Source organism: Oncorhynchus tshawytscha, linkage group LG29 (genome assembly GCF_018296145.1).
Source record: "Oncorhynchus tshawytscha isolate Ot180627B linkage group LG29, Otsh_v2.0, whole genome shotgun sequence".
Classification (NCBI taxonomy): Eukaryota; Metazoa; Chordata; class Actinopteri; order Salmoniformes; family Salmonidae; genus Oncorhynchus; species Oncorhynchus tshawytscha.
The window spans coordinates 29531301-29552257 of NC_056457.1; the positions used below are offsets into that span (position 1 = coordinate 29531301).

At 44.9% G+C, this 20957-nt stretch overlaps 1 protein-coding gene across 4 annotated transcripts in view; it reads right to left on the bottom strand.

Annotated features, from left to right (window-relative positions):
- The window catches only part of LOC112240516 (semaphorin-5A-like), a 310054-nt gene that overhangs the window by 157527 nt on the left and 131570 nt on the right, over positions 1-20957 (bottom strand). For all 4 annotated transcript variants that reach the window (XR_006080276.1, XR_006080275.1, XM_042308578.1 and 1 more), the window contains exons 7-9: positions 8735-8948; positions 5263-5548; positions 1955-2090 (exon numbers count right to left, since the gene is read on the bottom strand). Coding sequence is in view for 2 of the 4 variants with exons in the window: in XM_042308578.1 (XP_042164512.1) it covers positions 1955-2090; positions 5263-5548; positions 8735-8948 (636 nt within the window). In the remaining 2 variants the exon portion in view is untranslated. The remainder of the gene's footprint in view (positions 1-1954; positions 2091-5262; positions 5549-8734; positions 8949-20957) is intronic.

Consider the following 20957-nt stretch of genomic DNA (forward strand, 5'->3'; position numbering starts at 1 on the left):
AATACCCACCAACAATCATAGTGAATACCCACCAACGCTCATGAAGAACACCCACCAACGCTCATGAAGAACACCCACCAACGCTCATGAAGAACACCCACCAACGCTTATAATGAATACCCACCAACCCTCATAATGAATACCCACCAACTCTCATAGTGAATACCCACCAACGCTCATCGTGAATACCCACCAACTCTCATAATGAAAACCCACCAACACTCATGAAGAACACCCACCAATGCTCATAATGAATACCCACCAACATTCATGAAGAACACCCAATAATGCTCATGAGGAACACCTACCAACGCTTATAATGAATACCCACCAACTCTCATGAGGAACACCCACCAACGCTCTTAATGAATACCCACCAACGCTCAAAATGAATACCCACCAGCGCTCATAATGAATACCCACCAACTCTCATAATGAATACCCACCAACGCTCATAGTGAATACCTACCAACGCTCATGAAGAACTCCCACCAACACTCCTCATGAATACCCATCAACTCTCATAATGAATACCCACCAACGCTTATAATGAATAACAACCAACGCTTATAATGGATAACAACCAACGCTCATGAAGAACACCCACCAACTCTCATAATGAATACCCACCAACCCTCATGATGAATACCCACCAACGCTCATAATGAATACCCACCAACGTTCATGAAGAACACCCAATAATGCTCATGAGGAACACCCACCAATGCTCTTAATGAATACCCACCAACTCTCATAATGAATAACCACCAACTCTCAAAATTAATACCCACCAACTCTCATAATGAATACCCACCAACTCTCATAATTAATACCCACCAACTCTCATAATGAATAACCACCAACTCTCATAATTAATACCCACCAACCCTCATGATGAATACCCACCAACGCTCATAATGAATACCCACCAGCGCTCATAATGAATACCCACCAACGCTCATAATGAATACCCACCAACGCTCAAAATGAATACCCACCAACCCTCATAATGAATACCCAATAATGCTCATGAGGAACACCCACCAACTCTCATAATGAATACCCACCAACCCTCATGATGAATACCCACCAACGCTCATAATGAATACCCACCAAAGTTCATGAAGAACACTCAATAATGCTCATGAGGAACACCCACCAACTCTCATAATGAATACCCACCAACTCTCATAATGAATAACCACCAACCCTATTGATGAATACCCACCAACGCTCATGAGTATATTCCTACAAAGGCAGAGTATGTGATGCCGTTTCTGTGTGTTGGTTAATTGGGCAGAGTTGTTGTTGTGGTGATAAAAATGGACCTTGTGCTCTCAGAATAACCAGGAGTGTGTAACAGCACGATGGCTAAAAGACCACTAGAGCGGACTGTTCACGGTCGGATATCTCATATAAGGCAGTGACCTGACTCATCCATCTGTCTTGTATGGTAGCTACTGGTGTCTGGTTATTTTCAGCCTGGTTATTCCCAAACCATATCCCAATCTGAACCTGAGCCTGGCTTAACCCTGATAGAACAAATACCTAGCTGAACCCATGGCTTCAGGCCCATATTGGGACAGGAGATTTCCCTGTGAGCTCAGTTTGATGGCCATTTTGGAGTTCCTTACCTGAAAGTCAAGGTTAGGGTTGGGGTAGGTATATATCTACCTGAAAGTCAACGTTAGGGTTGGGGTAGGTTTATATCTACCTGAAAGTCAAGGTTAGGGTTGGGGTAGGTTTATATCTACCTGAATGTCAAGGTTAGGGTTGGGGTAGGTAAATATCTACCTGAAAGTCAAGGTTAGGGTTGGGGTAGGTAAATATCTACCTGAAAGTCAAGGTTAGGGTTGGGGTAGGTTTATATCTACCTGAACGTCAAGTTTAGGGTTGGGGTAGGTGTAAATTTACCTAAACGTTAGGGTTAGGGTTGTGGTAGGTGTATATTTACCTGGAAGTCAGGGTTAGGGTTGGGGTAAGGTAGCCAGGCGGAGCGAGAGTTCTCCTGGTACTTGAAGGGGCCACCGAACACACGGGTGATGGCACTGAGGTTGAAGGCACACACCGCAGACGCTGCTATGCTATTCCTGTAGGGGGGAGGAGAGGGAGAGAGATGCATATAAATATGTACACAGCACCAGTCAAAGGTTTGGACACACCTACTCATTCCAGGGTTTTGCTTTATTTTTTACTATTTTCTACATTGTAGAATAATAGTGAAGACATCAAAACTATGCAATAACACATATGGAATCATCCAGCTTCATGAGGTAGTCAGCTGAAATGCATTTCAATTAACAGGTGTGCTTTCTTAAAAGTTAACTTGTGAAATGCATTTCAATTAACAGGTGTGCTTTCTTAAAAGTTAACTTGTGAAATGCATTTCAATTAACAGGTGTGCTTTCTTAAAAGTTAACTTGTGAAATGCATTTCAATTAACAGGTGTGCTTTCTTAAAAGTTAACTTGTGAAATGTATTTCCTTCTTAATGCATTCCAGCCAATCAGTTGTGTTGTGACAAGGTAGGTTTGGTATAGAGAAGATGGTCATTTACCAAATAGGGCTAAATCCATATTATGGCAAGAACAGCTCAAATAAGTAAAGAGGAACGACAGTCCATCATTACTTTAAGACATAAAGGTCAGTCAATCCGGAACATTTCCAAGAACTTTGAACGTTTCTTCAAGTTCAGTCGCAAAAACCATCAAGCATTATGATGAAACTGGCTCTCATGAGGACCGCCACAGGAAAGGAAGACCCAGAGTTACTTCTGCTGCAGAGGATAAGTTCATTAGAGTTACCAGCCTGAGAAATCGGCAATTAACTGCACCTCAGATTGCAGCCCAAATAAATGCTTCACAGAGTTCAAGTAACAGACACATCTCAACATCAACTGTTTAGAGGAGACTGAGTGAATCAGGCCTTCATGGTCGAATTGCTGCAAAGAAACCACTACTAAACGACACCAATAAGAAGAAGAGACTTACTTGGGCCAAGAAACACGAGCAATGGACATTAGTCCTTTGGTCTGATGAGTCCAAATTTGAGGTTTTTTGTTTTAACTGCCATGAGATGCAGAGTCGGTGAACAGACAATCTCCACATGTGTGGTTCCCACCATGAAGCATGGAGGAGGAGGTGTGATGGTGTGGGTGTGCTTTTCTGGTGAAACTGTCTTTCATTTACTTAGAATTCAAGGCACACTTTACCAGCATGGTTACCACAGCATTCTGCAGCGATACTCCATCCCATCTGGTCTGCGCTTAGCGGGACTATCATTTGTTTTTCAACAGGACAATGACCCAACACACCTCCAGGTTGTGTAAGGGCTATTTGACCAAGAAGGAGAATGATTGAGTGCTGCATCAGATGACCTGGCCTCCACAATTACCCAACCTCTACCCAATTGAGATGGTTTGGGATGAGTTGGACTGCAAATTGAAGGAAAAAACAGCCAACAAGTACATGATTCCATATGTGTAATTTCATAGTTTTAATGTCTTCACCATTATTATACACTGTAGAAAATAATAAAATAAAGAAAAACCCTTGAATGAATAGGTGTCTCAAAATGTTTGACTGGTGCTGTATATATAGTATGTATATAGAGAGAGAGATAGATTAAGAAGCCAACTAAGCAGACACAATGCTAGCTGACTGGTATATACCTTTATATCTGTCCCTACCAGATCGTGTCTGTGGACTCAGATCACACTGTGAGTGATGGATGGTCTAAATTGACTATCAATTGAACACCGGGCTTCAATTAAGAGGTTCTGCCTCTCTGGCTAAGTGTCCAGATCGGGCCTGATGAATAGCTTTGAATTTTCAAACTGTCACTTTAGCAAGAACGTGTCTTCTCTAAGATATTATAAAATAACATGAGAGAAACTAGTCTGAATCAAACTGTCAAACTAAACGTGAGTGAATGATGATAGTATAATATGACTGTTCATTATCAGCTGTACCTGAAGGATACATCAGTGTTTTGTCCACTTCAAGGTTTATTGACCATAATACGAAAAGCCATGAAGGACCCTCTAGGCAGAGTACACAGTGGAGGCTGGTGGGATGAGCTATGAGAGGACTGGCTCATTGTAATGGCTGGAATGGAATAAAGGCAACTGCATCAAACATACGTTTCATGTGTTTGATACCGTTCCATTCATTCCATTATAATGAGCCTGTCCTCCTATAGCTCATCCCACCAGCCGCCTCTGGAGTCTACCCTCTGGCTGGTATCTCTGACCATTGCCTTGTCCTGCCCATTGTGACAGAGTAAGTCTGCACAGGCCCATGTTAGAGAGGGTAAAGTGTGTGTCTGTGTGTGTCTGTGTATGTCTCTGTCTCTGTGTCTCTCTGTGTTGCTCTGTGTTTCTCTGTGTTTCTCTGTGTTTCTCTGAGTGTCTCTGCATATGTCTCTGTGTCTCTGTTTATGTCTGTGTATCTTTGTTTCTGTGTGTCTCTGTGTGTCTCTGTTTCTGTGTGTCTCTGTGTGTCTCTGTTTCTGTGTGTCTCTGTGTGTCTCTGTTTCTGTGTGTCTCTGTGTCTCTGTTTCTGTGTGTCTCTGTGTGTCTCTGTTTCTGTGTGTCTATGTGTCTCTGTTTCTGTGTGTCTCTGTGTGTCTTTGTGTCTCTCTGTTTCTCTGTGTATCTGTGTGTCTCTGTTTCTGTGTGTCTCTGTGTCTCTGATTCTGTGTGTCTCCGTGTCTCTGATTCTGTGTGTCTCCGTGTGTCTCTGATTCTGTGTGTCTCTGTATCTCTGATTCTGTGTGTCTCCGTGTGTCTCTGATTCTGTGTGTCTCTGTGTCTATGATTCTGTGTATCTCCGAGGGTCTCTGATTCTGTGTGTCTCCGAGTGTCTCTGATTCCGTGTGTCTCCGAGTGTGTTTCTGTGTGTCTATGTGTGTCTCTGATTATGTGTGTCTCTGTGTCTCTGATTCTGTGTGTCTCCGTGTCTCTGATTCTGTGTGTCTCCGTGTGTCTCTGATTCTGTGTGTCTCTGTGTCTCTGATTCTGTGTGTCTCCGTGTGTCTCTGATTCTGTGTGTCTCCGAGTGTCTCTGTTTCTGTGTGTCTCCGAGTGTCTCTGATTCTGTGTGTCTCCGTGTGTGTTTCTGTGTGTCTATGTGTGTCTCTGATTATGTGTGTCTCTGTGTGTCTCTGATTCTGTGTGTTTCTGTGTGTCTCTGATTCTGTGTGTTTCCGTGTGTCTCCGTGTGTGTTTCTGTGTGTCTCTGTGTGTCTAGAATGTATTTCTTACACGTTAGTAGTAAAGATCCCATAGAGCAGGTCTAACTCTGGCAGGTAGAACATTCCCTGTAGTTCATTATAGTTGAACGGTATCTCTCCCGGTCGAGAGCAGTTCAACCGAGCCTTCATGAACGTGGTCCAGGTGTCCTCCAATAGGAAGCGTCCTCCAATGTCGTTCTTACAGACCCGGGCAGCACGTGAGAACACGGTCCGACCGCAGTCATGTTCCAACGCGTTCTCCCGAAAGAAGAAGTAGGTGAAGTTCCCGATGTCGTAGGAGGAGACAAAGTTAGGCTCTGTTGAAGTAGGAGACAAAGTTAGGTTCTGTTGAAGGAGGAGACAAATTTAGGCTCTGTAGAAGTAGGAGAGAGAGTTAGGCTCTGTTGAAGTAGGAGAGAAAGTTAGGCTCTGTTGAAGTAGGAGAGAAAGTTAGGCTCTGTTGAAGTAGGAGAGAAAGTTAGGCTCTGTTGAAGGAGGAGACAAAGTTAGGCTCTGTTGAAGTAGGAGACAAAGTTAGGCTCTGTTGAAGTAGGAGAGAAAGTTAGGCTCTGTTGAAGTAGGAGAGAAAGTTAGGCTCTGTTGAAGGAGGAGACAAAGTTAGGCTCTGTTGAAGTAGGAGACAAAGTTAGGCTCTGTTGAAGGAGGAGACAAAGTTAGGCTCTGTTGAAGTAGGAGACAAAGTTAGGCTCTGTTGAAGGAGGAGACAAAGTTAGGCTCTGTTGAAGTAGGAGACAAAGTTAGGCTCTGTTGAAGTAGGAGACAAAGTTAGGCTCTGTTGAAGGAGGAGACAAAGTTAGGCTCTGTTGAAGGAGGAGACAAAGTTAGGCTCTGTTGAAGGAGGAGACAAAGTTAGGCTCTGTTGAAAGAGGGGGAAGGGCAAGAGAGAAAACAGAGGAGTTTGAGAGAGAGTGAGAGTGAGAAAGAGAGCAATAGAGAGATAGCAAGAGAGAGAGAGAGCAATAGAGAGATAGCAAGAGAGAGGGATGCAAGAGAAAAAGCCAGAGAGAGAGAGAGAGAGAGAGAGAGAGAGAGAGAGAGAATACACTTGAACCTAATGCCCGTCATGATTGTGAGGTCTGGGGTCCGTTCACCAACCAAGAATTCACAAAAATATCCTCAGTGTTTAATGCAAAACACCAAATATTGCATGCAGAGCACAATTAGGCTGATACCCGCTAATTATCAACATCCAGAAAAGAGCCGTTAAATTCCCAAAAAAGGAAGCGATTCCCAAACGTTCCAAAACAAAGTCATCACCGACAGAGAGATGAACCTGGACAAGAGTCCCCTAAGCAAGCTGGTCCTGGGGCTCTGTTCACAAACACAAACACACCCCAATGAGCCCCAAGACAGCAACAAAATTAGACACAAACAAATCATGAGAAAACAAAAAGATAATTACTTGACAATTTGGAATGAATTTACAAAAAAAAACAGAGCAAACTAGAATGCTATTTGGTCCTAAAAAGATAATAAATAGTGGCAGAATTCCTGACCACGGTGACTGACCCAAACTTAAGGAAAGCTTTGACTATGTACAGACTCAGTGAGCATAGCCTTGATATTGAGAAAGTCCGTCGTAGGCAGACCTGACTCTCAGGAGAAGACAGACTATGTGCACACTGCCCACAAAATGAGGTGGAAACTGACCTCCTGCCCAATGTATGACCATATTAGAGACACATATTTCCCTCAGGTTACACAGACAAACCCACTTTTTTTGAAATATGAAAAACTCCCATATCTATTGGGTGAAATACCACAGCGTGCCATCACGGCAGCAAGATGTGTGACCTGTTGCCTCAAGAAAAGGGCAACCAGTGAAGAACAAACACCATTGTAAATACAACCCATATTTATGCTTATTTATTTAGGGGGGTCCATAGGATCTTGATGTAGAGCTGTGAGGTAAAGGTGATTACGGGAAATAAATGATGGCATTCTTATTAATGACTTTTGTGTTCCAATAGTGAAACCTATTATTCATCCTGGGAAGCCTACAGATTCAGATGAGGAATCACCAAAGCGGTGGTGTAGTGCAGTAAATCTGCTGACCTCCCACATCCTCTCATTGCTGGGGTGTTCATTTTTATGTGTGACATTATTGGACCTTAACCACATGCATTATCCTCCTTGACAGTGATTTAATCCACTTTTAAATTAAACATTATTTTTTTTGTTGCTCGTTCAAACGGTCTTCAACTCCTCAGCTTTGCACAGCATCACTGGAGAAGAGAGAGAGGGAGAGAGAGAGAGAGAGAGAGAGAGAGAGAGACAGAGAGAGGGAGAGAGGGAGAGAGAGAGAGAGAGTGGGGAGAGAGAGAGAGAGAGAGAGAGGGAGAGAGAGGCAGAGAGAGAGCAGAGAGTCGTGGGGGAGAGAGAGAGAGAGACAGAGAGAGGGAGAGAGTTCGTGGAGAGAGAGACTCTCTTTCATCACCACTAGAGTTACAGAGAGAGAGACAGGCAGAGAGAGAGAGAGAGGGAGAGAGGGAGAGAGAGAGAGAGAGGGGAGAGAGAGAGAGAGACAGGAGAGAGAGGGAGAGAGGGAGAGAGAGAGTGGGAGAGGGAGAGAGAGACAGAGAGAGGGAGAGAGGGAGAGAGAGAGAGGAGAGAGAGAGAGAGAGAGAGAGAGAGAGAGAGGGAGAGAAAATCTATTTGACATAAAATGAGTTGCTGAACCCTTTTCTAAAAGGTTGCTGCAACACGTGGAGCCTTATATATATATATATATATATATATATATATATATATATATATATATATGGTTGTATTTGATTGGTTTAAAGCAAATCAAATCCCTGGTTGACAAGAGAATGACTCTTTTAGAGGGAGAGAATGACTCTTTTAGAGGGAGAGAATGACTCTTTTAGAGGGAGAGAATGACTCTTTTAGAGGGAGAGAATGACTCTTTTAGAGGGAGAGAATGAGTGAAGCAACGTATCCAATCAGCAGCCTTGTTCCAGGGGGGCTGTGCTTCTGAACTGGAACACACTGAGCTCTTCAGGCCGACAAGCTGATTTCATTGTTTTACTACCAGATGAAAATGTCGCTTTTGATGTCCTTCGACAAGGAAAGAGACAAACATGTCAATAAAGAACGAGAAAGATTTTGTGACATAATTTTTTTGTTTGTTTAAAGAAGTTAAAGACTTTGATTGTCTTGAAAGGAATAAAAACAAAACAAAGTGTGTTTATGGTCTGTGTCATCAGTGAACTGTGTGACAGTGACAGACACCACAAGTTAACTCCTTCAACCCCTTTTCTACATCTCTATACTACTACTGCTTATCCCCCTACCCTTCACTTCCTTCCAGTACCCAGCCTACTATTCAGCCATTTAATAACACCCCACAATCCCCTACTCCCCTTTCCTTTACCCAGTACCCGGCCTACCATTCAGCCATTTGGAGATGTCCTAAGCATTGCATAATAACACCCCACAATCCCCTACTCCCCTTTCCTTTACCCAGTACCCTGGCCTACCATTCAGCCATTTGGAGTTGTACTGTGCGGTGCGTAGAGGCGGCAGCCCCCCTAGACTGCGGTAGATAGCTGGGTCTCTGCCAGAGAAGTCCATGGCGGTAGCAGCATACAGATCTCCACTGGACGTGATCAGAGCTGTGGAGTTATGGAGAGGGTTGTAGGGACAACGGGCCATCCCACTGATCTGGTCATGGATCTCTGTCAGGTTGGTCAGCTAGAGGGGGCGGGGCAGGAGGGAGACAGAGGTGGAGGAGATGAGGGGGGGAGATGGGGACAGAGGTGGAGGAGATGAGGGGGAGGAGAGAGGGAGACAGAGGTGGAGGAGATGAGATGGGGAGGAGGGAGAGGGACAGAGGTGGAGCAGATGAGGGGGAGAGAAGAGAGGGGGACAGAGGTGGAGGAGATGAGGGGGAGATGGGGACAGAGGTGGAGGAGATGGGGTTTTGGGGGGAGGGGAGAGGGGGACAGAGGTGGAGGAGATGAGATGGGGAGGAGGGAGAGGGACAGAGGTGGAGCAGATGAGGGGGAGAAGAGAGGGGGACAGAGGTGGAGCAGATGAGGGGGAGAGGGGGACAGAGGTGGAGGAGATGAGGGGGGAGGAGAAAGGGGGACAGAGGTGGAGCAGATGAGGGGGAGGAGAGAGGGGGACAGAGGTGGAGCAGATGAGGGGGAGGAGAGAGGGGACAGAGGTGGAGGAGATGAGGGGGGGGGTGGGAGACGGGGACAGAGGTGGAGGAGATGAGGGGGGAGGAGAGAGGGGGACAGAGGTGGAGTAGATGAGGGGGGAGAGAGAGAGGGGGACAGAGGTGGAGCAGATGAGAGGGGGAGGAGAGAGGGGGACAGAGGTGGAGGAGATGATGGTGGGGGGAGAGGGGGACAGAGGTGGAGGAGATGAGGGTAGGGGGGGGAGAGGGGGACAGAGGTGGAGGAGATGACGGGGAGGAGAGAGGGGGACAGAGGTGGAGGAGATGAGGTGGGGTCTCCATTACTGTCAGTTGCAGCAGAACGATCACACAATGAGACAAGGCTAAACATTGGGCACTTGGGATGTTGCTTGGTTACCACAGGACGAGGGAGATATTTGGGAGTTTGACTTGAATAACCGATCATGATAATACAAGTTCAAGGCAAAGCAATGTGAGTGCAGAGTACTTGTGCTTATAAGTAGGAATTCTTCATCTCATTACATTCTTGTCATGATTATCATCCACTCCATTCATGCTAATGCTAATCATTGCTTCCACCACACACACAGTCAATACACACATACACACACGCGCCTCTTGTCTTGATCATTATCAGCCCACCATGCCCAAGAGGTAATTGACATTTGTACAGAGCTCAGAATAAAAAGAAGGATATTGGAGTCCCATGAACTATAATGCCTGTGAAACTGCTTTTCTCCTCTAGGAAAAAACCTGTCACTTATCGTTACTGTACGACCATCTTACAGTACCCAGCTCAAATAGGGGCGGCAGGTAGCCTAGTGGTTAGAGTGTAGGGACGGCAGATAGCCTAGTGGTTAGAGTGTAGGGACGGCAGATAGCCTAGTGGTTAGAGTGTAGGGACGGCAGATAGCCTAGTGGTTAGAGTGTAGGGACGGCAGGTAGCCTAGAGGTTAGAGTGTAGGGACGGCAGATAGCCTAGTGGTTAGAGGTAGGGACGGCAGATAGCCTAGTGGTTAGAGTGTAGGGACGGCAGGTAGCCTAGTGGTTAGAGTGTAGGGACGGCAGGTAGCCTAGTGGTTAGAGTGTAGGGACGGCAGATAGCCTAGTGGTTAGAGTGTAGGGACGGCAGGTAGCCTAGTGGTTAGAGGGGGCAGGTAGCCTAGTGGTTAGAGGGGGAGGCAGGTAGCCTAGTGGTTAGAGGGGGAAGCAGGTAACCTAGTGGTTAGAGAGGGGGAGGCAGGTAACCTAGTGGTTAGAGGGGGAGGCAGGTAACCTAGTGGTTAGAGGGGGAGGCAGGTAGCCTAGTGGTTAGAGGGGGAGGCAGGTAACCTAGTGGTTAGAGGGGGAGGCAGGTAGCCTAGTGGTTAGAGGGGGGAGGCAGGTAACCTAGTGGTTAGAGGGGGAGGCAGGTAGCCTAGTGGTTAGAGGGGGAGGCAGGTAGCCTAGTGGTTAGAGGGGGAGGCAGGTAGCCTAGTGGTTAGAGGGGGAAGCAGGTAACCTAGTGGTTAGAGGGGAGGCAGGTAGCCTAGTGGTTAGAGGGGGAGGCAGGTAGCCTAGTGGTTAGAGGGGGAGGCAGGTAGCCTAGTGGTTAGAGGGGGAAGCAGGTAACCTAGTGGTTAGAGGGGGAGGCAGGTAACCTAGTGGTTAGAGGGGGAGGCAGGTAACCTAGTGGTTAGAGGGGGAGGCAGGTAGCCTAGTGGTTAGAGGGGGGAGGCAGGTAACCTAGTGGTTAGAGGGGGGAGGCAGGTAGCCTAGTGGTTAGAGGGTTGGACTATTATCTGGAAGGTTGCAATATTGAATCCCAGAGCTGACAAGGTGAAAGTCTGTCATTCTGCCCATGAACAATGCAGTTAACCCCCTGTTCCTAGGCCGTCATTGTTCTTAACTGACTTGCCTAGTTAAATAAAGGTAAAATAAATCCTCCCTTTTGTTATCAGTTTTGGATACAAATCCAACCCCTGGAGAATCAGCCAGGGTAAGACAAAGGCTACCTACACAGTTCCTTTACCCTATCCTAAACCACACACTAATTTGGGAAAAAGTCTGTCCTCTCTCTTCCAATCCTCTCCCCTCCAATCCTCGCTCCTCCAATCCTCTCTCCTCCAATCCTCTCTCCCCTCCAATCCTCTCTTCTCCAATCCTCTCTCCTCCAGTCCTCTCTCCTCCGTCCCCTCTCCTCCAATCCTCTCCTCCATCCTCTCCCCACCAATCCTCTCTCCTCCAATCCTCGCCTCCATCCTCTCCCCTCCAATCCTCTCTCCTCCAGCCCTCTCTCCTCCATCCTCTCTCCTCCAATCCTCTCTCCCTTCCAATCCTCTCTCCTCTGTCCTCTCTCCTCTATCCTCTCTCCTCCAATCCTCTCTCCTCCAGTCCTCTCTCCTCTGTCCTCTCTCCTCCGATCCTCTCTCCTCCATCCTCTGTCCTTTGTGTCTCGGAAACCAATAACTGGTAGAGGAGAGTGTCAATTTGTTATTAGGTGAACGGATGAGTGTCCTTCCCTCCTCGTTAGCCACTTTCATCAGGATAGCGTATCCGCCCTGAGTCCTTCATCAAGATAGCGTATCCTACCTGAGTCCTTCATCAGGATAGTGTATCCTACCTGAGTCCTTCATCAGGACAGCGTATCCTACCTGAGTCCTTCATCAGGATAGTGTAAACCTGAGTCCTTCATCAGGATAGCGTAAACCTGAGTCCTTCATCAGGATAGCGTAAACCTGAGTCCTTCATCAGGATAGTGTAAACCTGAGTCCATTGCGGAAGAGTTTAAGATCTGCTATTGTTCTCTCAGAGGAGAAAATAATGCAAAAAACTAGCTACAATTGTTTTTCTATTTATTTTGAGTTTTATTCCCCTGTGAAAGTAACTTGCCTGATGACAAGCGAGTGGTGAAGGAGAGTCTTTTTCTGTTAACTTCCTATTTCCTCGCTTACCTTTGACATTTTTGAAAAAGGGAGGTGACAGAGGACAGAGGAAAGAGGATGCAGGAGTTGAACAAATCTATTTGAGAAAAGGCTGAACAACAAAATATCTATCACAGAGCCAATGCTAAGAAAAAAACTCCACCTTCACCATAGCAACGTATTTCCTATAGAGGTTCACACACTTGTAGTTTCCCCTAGAAGCTTTGGGTCATTATAATGACTTGTTATTCCCCCTGGTAGTTTTGGGTCATTATAATGACTTGTTATTCCCCCTGGTAGTTTTGGGTCATTATAATGACTTGTTATTCCCCCTGGTAGTGTTGGGTCATTATAATGACTTGTTATTCATCCTAATAGTGTTGGGTCATTATAATGATTTGTTATTCATCCTAGTAGTGTTGGGTCATTATAATGATTTGTTATTCATCCTAGTAGTGTTGGGTCGTTATAATGACTTGTTATTCCTCCTAGTAGTGTTGGGTCATTATAATGACTTGTTATTCATCCTAGTAGTGTTGGGTCATTATAATGACTTGTTATTCATCCTAGTAGTGTTGGGTCATTATAATGACTTGTTATTCATCCTAGTAGTGTTGGGTCATTATAATGACTTGTTATTCATCCTGGTAGTGTTGGGTCATTATAATGACTTGTTATTCCTCCTGGTATTGCTGGGTCATTATAATGACTTGTTTTTCATCCTAGTAGTGTTGGGTCATTATAATGACCTGTTATTCATCCTAGTAGTGTTGGGTCATTATAATGACTTGTTATTCATCCTAGTAGTGTTGGGTCATTATAATGACTTGTTATTCCTCCTAGTAGTGTTGGGTCAATATAATGACTTGTTGTTCCTCCTGGTAGTATTGGGTCATTATAATGACTTGTTATTCATCCTAGTAGTGTTTGGTCATTATAGTAACTTGTTATTCCTCCTGGTATTGTTGGGTCATTATAATGACTTGTTATTCATCCTAGTAGTGTTGGGTCATTATAATGACTTGTTATTCATCCTAGTAGTGTTGGGTCATTATAATGACTTGTTATTCCTCCTGGTATTGTTGGGTCATTATAATGACTTGTTATTCCTCCTGGTAGTGTTGGGTCATTATAATGACTTGTTATTCACCCTGGTAGTGTTGGGTCATTATAATGACTTGTAATTCCTCCTGGTACAGTTGGATCATTATAATGACTTGTTATTCCTCCTGGTAGTGTTGGGTCATTATAATGACTTGTTATTCCCCCTGGTAGTGTTGGGTCATTATAATGACTTGTTATTCCCCCTGGTAGTGTTGGGTCATTATAATGACTTGTTATTCCTCCTGGTATTGTTGGGTCATTATAATGACTTGTTATTCATCCTAGTAGTGTTGGGTCATTATACTGACTTGTTATTCCTCCTAGTAGTGTTGGGTCATTATAGTGACTTGTTATTCCTCCTGGTAGTATTGGGTCATTATAATGACTTGTTATTCCTCCTGGTATTGTTGGATCATTATAATGACTTGTTATTCCTCCTGGTAGTGTTGGGTCATTATAATGACTTGTTATTCCTCCTGGTATTGTTGGGTCATTATAATGACTTGTTATTCATCCTAGTAGTGCTGTGTCATTATAATGACCTGTTATTCATCATAGTAGTGTTGGGTCATTATAATGACTTGTTATTCATCCTAGTAGTGTTGGGTCATTATAATGACTTGCTATTCCTCCTAGTAGTGTTGGGTCATTATAATGACTTGTTATTCCTCCTAGTAGTGTTGGGTCATTATAATGACTTGTTATTCCTCCTGGTATTGTTGGGTCATTATAATGACTTGTTATTCCTCCTGGTAGTATTGGGTCATTATAATGACTTGTTATTCCTCCTGGTATTGTTGGGTCATTATAATGACTTGTTATTCCTCCTGGTAGTGTTGGGTCATTATAATGACTTGTTATTCCTCCTGGTAGTGTTGGGTCATTATAATGACTTGTAATTCCTCTTGGTACAGTTGGATCATTATAATGACTTGTTATTCCTCCTAATAGTGTTGGGTCATTATAATGACTTGTTATTCCTCCTGGTAGTGTTGGGTCATTATAATGACTTGTTATTCCTCCTGGTAGTGTTGGGTCATTATAGTGACTTGTAATTCCTCTTGGTACAGTTGGATCATTATAATGACTTGTTATTCCTCCTAATAGTGTTGGGTCATTATAATGACTTGTTATTCCTCCTGGTAGTGTTGGGTCATTATAATGACTTGTTATTCCTCCTGGTAGTGTTGGGTCATTATAATGACGTGTAAATCCTCCTGGTACAGTTGGATCATTATAATGACTTGTTATTCCTCTAGTAGTGTTGGGTCATTATAATGACTTGTTATTCCTCCTGGTAGTGTTGGGTCATTATAATGACTTGTTATTCCTCCTGGTAGTGTTGGGTCATTATAATTGTAATTCCTCCTGGTACAGTTGGATCTTTATAATGACCTGTTATTCCTCCTGGTAGAATTGTGTCATTATAATGACTTGTTATTCCTCCTAGTAGAGTTGTGTCATTATAATGACTTGTAATTCCTCCTGGTACATTTGGATCATTATAATGACTTGTAATTCCTCCTGGTAGTGTTGGGTCATTATAACGACTTGTTATTCCTCCTGGTACAGTTGGATCATTATAATGACTTGTTATTCCTCCTGGTAGAGTTGTGTCATTATAATGACCTGTTATTCCTCCTGGTAGAGTTGTGTCATTATAATGACTTGTTATTCCTCCTGGTAGAGTTGTGTCATAATCACTCTAGTGAAATCCATCTGTTGACCTGGATAATGCGTTATTAAACACCCTCACTGACTTAAAGAAATCCCTGGGTAAAGTGTAATTAATCCACATCACTGGATGAATGAAAGCCCTGGGTAACTTGTTATTAAACTATATCCCTGACTTAAGGAAAGCCTTTCCGTTTTCACAAGCAGCTCGATGTGAGACTCGGTGCTCAGACGTTTGGTTTGCCTGCCTTTGAAAGCGGGCCAAATCCAGCTCTCTGTGTTTAAAAATACTTAACAGCTCATCCTACACATGGCCCTGACACTTGTTCCCACTAAAAAGTCACGCAGCATAACCTGAGGCAGCAGTTCTGAATACGTTTAAGAGGTGGGACGTGTACGGTGTTGATATGTCATTATAACACATGGTGGAACCGTGAAATCTCACAGTGAATAAAATATGCTTAGAGCAAGATTTTCATCTAAGCTGAAGTCATGTTTTTTCTGAGTGGATTTATATAAACCAACATTTTTTTGTTACAATTTATGGGTAGACACATACTGTTGTGTAAATAAATGTTTGTTTCGATGGAAACCCTTGGAAATCCAAATAAATTATAAATACTGAATTATAAATACTATATTCTCCAATTGGGGTTCCACAATATCTAACCATGCAGAACACAAGCCTTGTTTGACAGACACACTAAAGCTTCTCTGAAATGCTGTCTGTAGTTTCGGGTTAATCAACGAGAGATGGACTTTCTACTTCCTCTAGGGACGTGACACTTATTCAAACAGTATAACAGAACCGGTCACTTTGGATAGATTTATTACAGTGGGTCGACTTGGACCACTGTTGGTTCCGGCGACACAAACTACCTCCGCTCCGGGCCTCCGGCCTGACCCAGCTCAACCCACCAGAGTGTCTGTGTCTGTGCCTGACGTCTGAGATGAAAAGGGGGTATTGATGGAGCTCTTCCTGTGTGTTGAGGGAAGTGTTTGGGTCAAGCTGGACCTGGAAGATGGGTCTAATAGAAGTAGAGTGTAGATAGAGGCTGACCTGGAAGATGGGTCTAATAGAAGTAGAGTGTAGATAGAGGCTGACCTGGAAGATGGGTCTAATAGAAGTAGAGTGTAGATAGAAGCTGACCTGGAAGATGGGTAGATAGTGTAGATAGAGGCTGACCTGGAAGATGGGTCTAATAGAAGTAGAGTGTAGATAGAGGCTGACCTGGAAGATGGGTCTAATAGGAGTAGAGTGTAGATAGAGGCTGACCTGGAAGATGGGTCTAATAGAAGTAGAGTGTAGATAGAGGCTGACCTGGAAGATGGGTCTAATAGAAGTAGAGTGTAGATAGAGGCTGACCTGGAAGATGGGTCTAATAGAAGTAGAGTGTAGATAGAGGCTGACCTGGAAGATGGGTCTAATAGGAGTAGAGTGTAGATAGAGGCTGACCTGGAAGATGGGTCTAATAGAAGTAGAGTGTAGATAGAGGCTGACCTGGAAGATGGGTCTAATAGAAGTAGAGTGTAGATAGAGGCTGACCTGGAAGATGGGTCTAATAGTAGAGTGTAGATAGAGGCTGACCTGGAAGATGGGTCTAATAGGAGTAGAGTGTAGATAGAGGCTGACCTGGAAGATGGGTCTAATAGAAGTAGAGTGTAGATAGAGGCTAACCTGGAAGATGGGTCTAATAGAAGTAGAGTGTAGATAGAGGCTGACCTGGAAGATGGGTCTAATAGGAGTAGAGTGTAGATAGAGGCTGACCTGGAAGATGGTTCTAATATAAGTAGAGTGTAGATAGAGGCTGACCTGGAAGATGGGTCTAATATAAGTAGAGTGTAGATAGAGGCTGACCTGGAAGATGGGTCTAATAGGAGTAGAGTGTAGATAGAGGCTGACCTGGAAGATGGGTCTAATAGGAGTAGAGTGTAGATAGAGGCTGACCTGGAAGATGGGTCTAATAAAAGTAGAGTGTAGATAGAGGCTGACCTGGAAGATGGGTCTAATAGAAGTAGAGTGTAGATAGAGGCTGACCTGGAAGATGGGTCTAATAGAAGTAGAGTGTAGATAGAGGCTGACCTGGAAGATGGGTCTAATAAAAGTAGAGTGTAGATAGAGGCTGACCTGGAAGATGGGTCTAATAGAAGTAGAGTGTAGATAGAGGCTGACCTGGAAGATGGGTCTAATAAAAGTAGAGTGTAGATAGAGGCTGACCTGGAAGATGGGTCTAATAAAAGTAGAGTGTAGATAGAGGCTGACCTGGAAGATGGGTCTAATAAATCAAATCAAATCAAATTTTATTTGTCACATACACATGGTTAGCAGATGTTAATGCGAGTGTAGCGAAATGCTTGTGCTTCTAGTTCCGACAATGCAGTAATAACGAACAAGTAATCTAACTAACAATTCCAAAAAAACTACTGTCTTATACACAGTGAAAGGGGATAAAGAATATGTACATAAGGATATATGAATGAGTGATGGTACAGAGCAGCATAGGCAAGATACAGTAGATGATATCGAGTACAGTATATACATATGAGATAAGTATGTAAACCAAGTGGCATAGTTAAAGTGGCTAGTGATACATGTATTACATAAGGATGCAGTCGATGATATAGAGTACAGTATCAACGTATGCATATGAGATGAATAATGTAGGGTAAGTAACATTATATAAGGTAGCATTGTTTAAAGTGGCTAGTGATATATTTACATCATTTCCCATCAATTCCCATGATTAAAGTGGCTGGAGTAGAGTCAGTGTCATTGACAGTGTGTTGGCAGTAGCCACTCAATGTTAGTGGTGGCTGTTTAACAGTCTGATGGCCTTGAGGTAGAAGCTGTTTTTCAGTCTCTCGGTCCCAGCTTTGATGCACCTGTACTGACCTCGCCTTCTGGATGACAGCGGGGTGAACAGGCAGTGGCTCGGGTGGTTGATGTCCTTGATGATCTTTATGGCCTTCCTGTAGCATCGGGTGGTGTAGGTGTCCTGGAGGGCAGGTAGTTTGCCCCCGGTGATGCGTTGTGCAGACCTCACTACCCTCTGGAGAGCCTTACGGTTGAGGGCGGTGCAGTTGCCATACCAGGCGGTGATACAGCCCGCCAGGATGCTCTCGATTGTGCATCTGTAGAAGTTTGTGAGTGCTTTTGGTGACAAGCCGAATTTCTTCAGCCTCCTGAGGTTGAAGAGGCGCTGCTGCGCCTTCCTCACGATGCTGTCTGTGTGAGTGGACCAATTCAGTTTGTCTGTGATGTGTATGCCGAGGAACTTAAAACTTGCTACCCTCTCCACTACTGTTCCATCGATGTGGATGGGGGTGTTCCCTCTGCTGTTTCCTGAAGTCCACAATCATCTCCTTAGTTTTGTTGACGTTGAGTGTGAGGTTATTTTCCTGACACCACACTCCGAGGGCCCTCACCTCCTCCCTGTAGGCCGTCTCGTCGTTGTTGGTAATCAAGCCTACCACTGTTGTGTCGTCCGCAAACTTGATGATTGAGTTGGAGGCGTGCATGGCCACGCAGTCGTGGGTGAACAGGGAGTACAGGAGAGGGCTCAGAACGCACCCTTGTGGGGCCCCAGTGTTGAGGATCAGCGGGGAGGAGATGTTGTTGCCTACCCTCACCACCTGGGGGCGGCCCGTCAGGAAGTCCAGTACCCAGTTGCACAGGGCGGGGTCGAGACCCAGGGTCTCGAGCTTGATGACGAGCTTGGAGGGTACTATGGTGTTGAATGCCGAGCTGTAGTCGATGAACAGCATTCTCACATAGGTATTCCTCTTGTCCAGATGGGTTAGGGCAGTGTGCAGTGTGGTTGAGATTGCATCGTCTGTGGACCTATTTGGGCGGTAAGCAAATTGGAGTGGGTCAAGGGTGTCAGGTAGGGTGGAGGTGATGTGGTCCTTGATTAGTCTCTCAAAGCACTTCATGATGACGGATGTGAGTGCTACGGGCGGTAGTCGTTTAGCTCAGTTACCTTAGCTTTCTTGGGAACAGGAACAATGGTGGCCCTCTTGAAGCATGTGGGAACAGCAGACTGGTATAGGGATTGATTGAATATGTCCGTAAACACACCGGCCAGCTGGTCTGCGCATGCTCTGAGGGCGCGGCAGGGGATGCCGTCTGGGCCTGCAGCCTTGCGAGGGTTAACACGTTTAAATGTCTTACTCACTTCGGCTGCAGTGAAGGAGAGACCGCATGTTTCCGTTGCAGGCCGTGTCAGTGGCACTGTATTGTCCTCAAAGCGGGCAAAAAAGTTATTTAGTCTGCCTGGGAGCAAGACATCCTGGTCCGTGACTGGGCTGGGTTTCTTCCTGTAGTCCGTGATTGACTGTAGACTCTGCCACATGCCTCTTGTGTCTGAGCCGTTGAATTGAGATTCTACTTTGTCTCTGTACTGGCGCTTAGCTTGTTTGATAGCCTTGCGGAGGGAATAGCTGCACTGTATGTATTCAGTCATGTTACCAGATACCTTGCCCTGATTAAAAGCAGTGGTTCGTGCCTTCAGTTTCACACGAATGCTGCCATCAATCCACGGTTTCTGGTTAGGGAATGTTTTAATCGTTGCTATGGGAACGACATCTTCAACGCACGTTCTAATGAACTCGCACACCGTATCAGCGTATTCGTCAATGTTGTTGTCTGACGCAATACGAAACATCTCCCAGTCCACGTGATGGAAGCAGTCTTGGAGTGTGGAGTCAGCTTGGTCGGACCAGCGTTGGACAGACCTCAGCGTGGGAGCTTCTTGTTTTAGTTTCTGTCTGTAGGCAGGGATCAACAAAATGGAGTCGTGGTCAGCTTTTCCGAAAGGGGGCGGGGCAGGGCCTTATATGCGTCGCGGAAGTTAGAGTAACAATGATCCAAGGTCTTTCCACCCCTGGTTGCGCAATCGATATGCTGATAAAATTTAGGGAGTCTTGTTTTCAGATTAGCCTTGTTAAAATCCCCAGCTACAATGAATGCAGCCTCCGGATAAATCGTTTCCAGTTTGCAGAGAGTTAAATAAAGTTCGTTCAGAGCCATCGATGTGTCTGCTTGGGGGGGGATATATACGGCTGTGATTATAATCGAAGAGAATTCTCTTGGTAGATAATGCGGTCTACATTTGATTGTGAGGAATTCTAAATCAGGTGAACAGAAGGATTTGTGTTCCTGTATGTTTCTTTCATCACACCATGTCACGTTAGTCATAAGGCATACGCCCCCGCCCGTCTTCTTACCAGAAAGATGTTTGTTTCTGTCGGCGCGATGCGTGGAGAAACCCGCTGGCTGCACCGCTTCGGATTGCGTCTCTCCAGTTAGCCATGTTTCCGTGAAGCAGAGAACGTTACAGTCTCTGATGTCCCTCTGGAATGCTACCCTTGCTCGGATTTCATCAACCTTGTTGTCAAGAGACTGGACATTGGCAAGAAGAATGCTAGGGAGTGGTGCACGATGTGCCCGTCTCCGGAGTCTGACCAGAAGACCGCTTCGTTTCCCTCTTTTTCTGAGTCGTTTTTTTTTGGTCGCTGCATGTGATCCACTCGGTTACACTGGTTGTAAGGCAGAACACAGGATCCGCATCGCGAAAAACATATTCTTGGTCGTACTGATGGTGAGTTGACGCTGATCTTATATTCAGTAGTTCTTCTCGGCTGTATGTAATGAAACCTAAGATGACCTGGGGTACTAGTGTAAGAAATAACACGTAAAAAAACAAAAAACTGCATAGTTTCCTAGGAACGCGAAGCGAGGCGGCCATCTCTGTCGGCGCAGGAAGACACATAGAAGTAGAGTGTAGATAGAGGCTGACCTGGAAGATGGGTCTAATAGAAGTAGAGTGTAGATAGAGGCTGACCTGGAAGATGGGTCTAATAGGAGTAGAGTGTAGA